At 40.5% G+C, this 1,437-nt stretch overlaps 1 protein-coding gene across 1 annotated transcript in view; it reads left to right on the top strand.

The window, feature by feature from the left end:
- The first annotated feature begins 1,145 nt into the window (after positions 1-1,145).
- Positions 1,146-1,437, top strand: part of LOC116900685 (cystatin 10-like) — a 4,632-nt gene continuing 4,340 nt past the window's right edge. The window contains exon 1 of the mRNA XM_032902388.1: positions 1,146-1,170. Coding sequence (XP_032758279.1) covers positions 1,149-1,170 — 22 coding nt within the window. The 5' untranslated portion in view covers positions 1,146-1,148. The remainder of the gene's footprint in view (positions 1,171-1,437) is intronic.

The following is a 1,437-nucleotide window of genomic DNA, read 5'->3' on the forward strand; positions in this document are numbered from 1 at the left end:
CGTAAAATAGAGCATTCATCTTATGATAAACATATCTCATTCATGCTGAGTTCAGTAAAAAATAGGTAAGTGTTCTTAACAGAAAGAACAATGCCAGGGTCACAGTGGGTCTCCCTGAGTGGAGCAGCAGGAACAGACCATGCTCTGGTATTCATCTTCATCTACTTTTCTTCTCCTCAGCTTGATCCTGGGTCCTCACGCCTGCCAGGGTGAGATACCCTACAAGCCTCCTTCCCTGCTCTCCCGTGCTGTGTTTCTAAAAGACGCAAAACCTGTTGTGTATCAGGGTCATTCTCTCTGCCTGGGGTTCTGTTTGAATGGCCTAGACAGAACTTCTGTGTTTTAGAATCTCAAAAGCCACCTTCCATGAGTATCCAGTAATATCCATCTCCCCTTCACTGTCCTTCTCTGTTATTTCCAACAAGAAGAGCACTTATACTTCCCTAAACTTATTTCATTGTCCCCAGAACAGAGCCTAATACTTGATTTTACTATATCATGATTTTCAGGGCTTAGACATGAGGTGCTAGAAATAGGTCCAGATTGAAGGACTATCTGTCCTAACAGTACAAACACAGACTCCCAAGTCACCAAGGAACATAAGCTATTTGTTAAGAAATGTATCTACTTGGTAAATAACATTTAATAAGCTGTTATAAAAATATATTGAAAAAAGTTTCATCTACTTCATATATTTTAATGTGTCTACTAGAAATTTTTAGACTCTACATAGGTTCATAGCATTTCTATACTAGGCTGCATGCTGTAATGTCTAGGACTCAATCACTAAATCTATTTCTATGTTCTAGAGGCTCGAGCACAGGAAGAAACTCTCGGAAATTCATTTATTGACTGTCCTGGTGGATACCAGTGAATCCTGTAAAGAACATCTTTGCCCTTTTTTCAAATAAAGGTTAATTCAGTATATTTGGCAAAGAAGTTACCCCAGGAAAGGGCTGATTGTTTCTGGAAACTCTGAAATAACATCCTTGAACTGTGGATTTCCAGTTCTTGAAATAATGGATACACTTGACCTGCAAAGATCTCGAGGAACCAACCTGCATTTTATCATTATCTCTTTAATAAAGCTTAAGCTCAAGACTACATGCTTTTCAGAACCAGAAGGATTTTTTAGAGACCAAGGTGACATGGGTGAAGGAGCACTTAGCAGCAAGATCCATGGGGAGAAAATGGAAGGAGAAGAACTAAGTGCTAATGGAAAGGAGATGAGACAAAAGGAGGGGGCTAGGACTTATGAAAAGAGAGCCCAGATGTAGAAGAAAGGGTGAATCAGATGAATAAGACAGTATGGAACAAGGAGGATCTAGGGGTGGGGAAAAGTGGGGCGGAGGAGGACCTGGGCAGCTTGACTCTTCAGGTTAAAAAGCCATGCAACTGACCAGGCTCAATCTAGATAATTTCTTCTCTGCTCCTCTA

Source organism: Rattus rattus, chromosome 5, assembly GCF_011064425.1.
Source record: "Rattus rattus isolate New Zealand chromosome 5, Rrattus_CSIRO_v1, whole genome shotgun sequence".
NCBI lineage: Eukaryota > Metazoa > Chordata > Mammalia > Rodentia > Muridae > Rattus > Rattus rattus.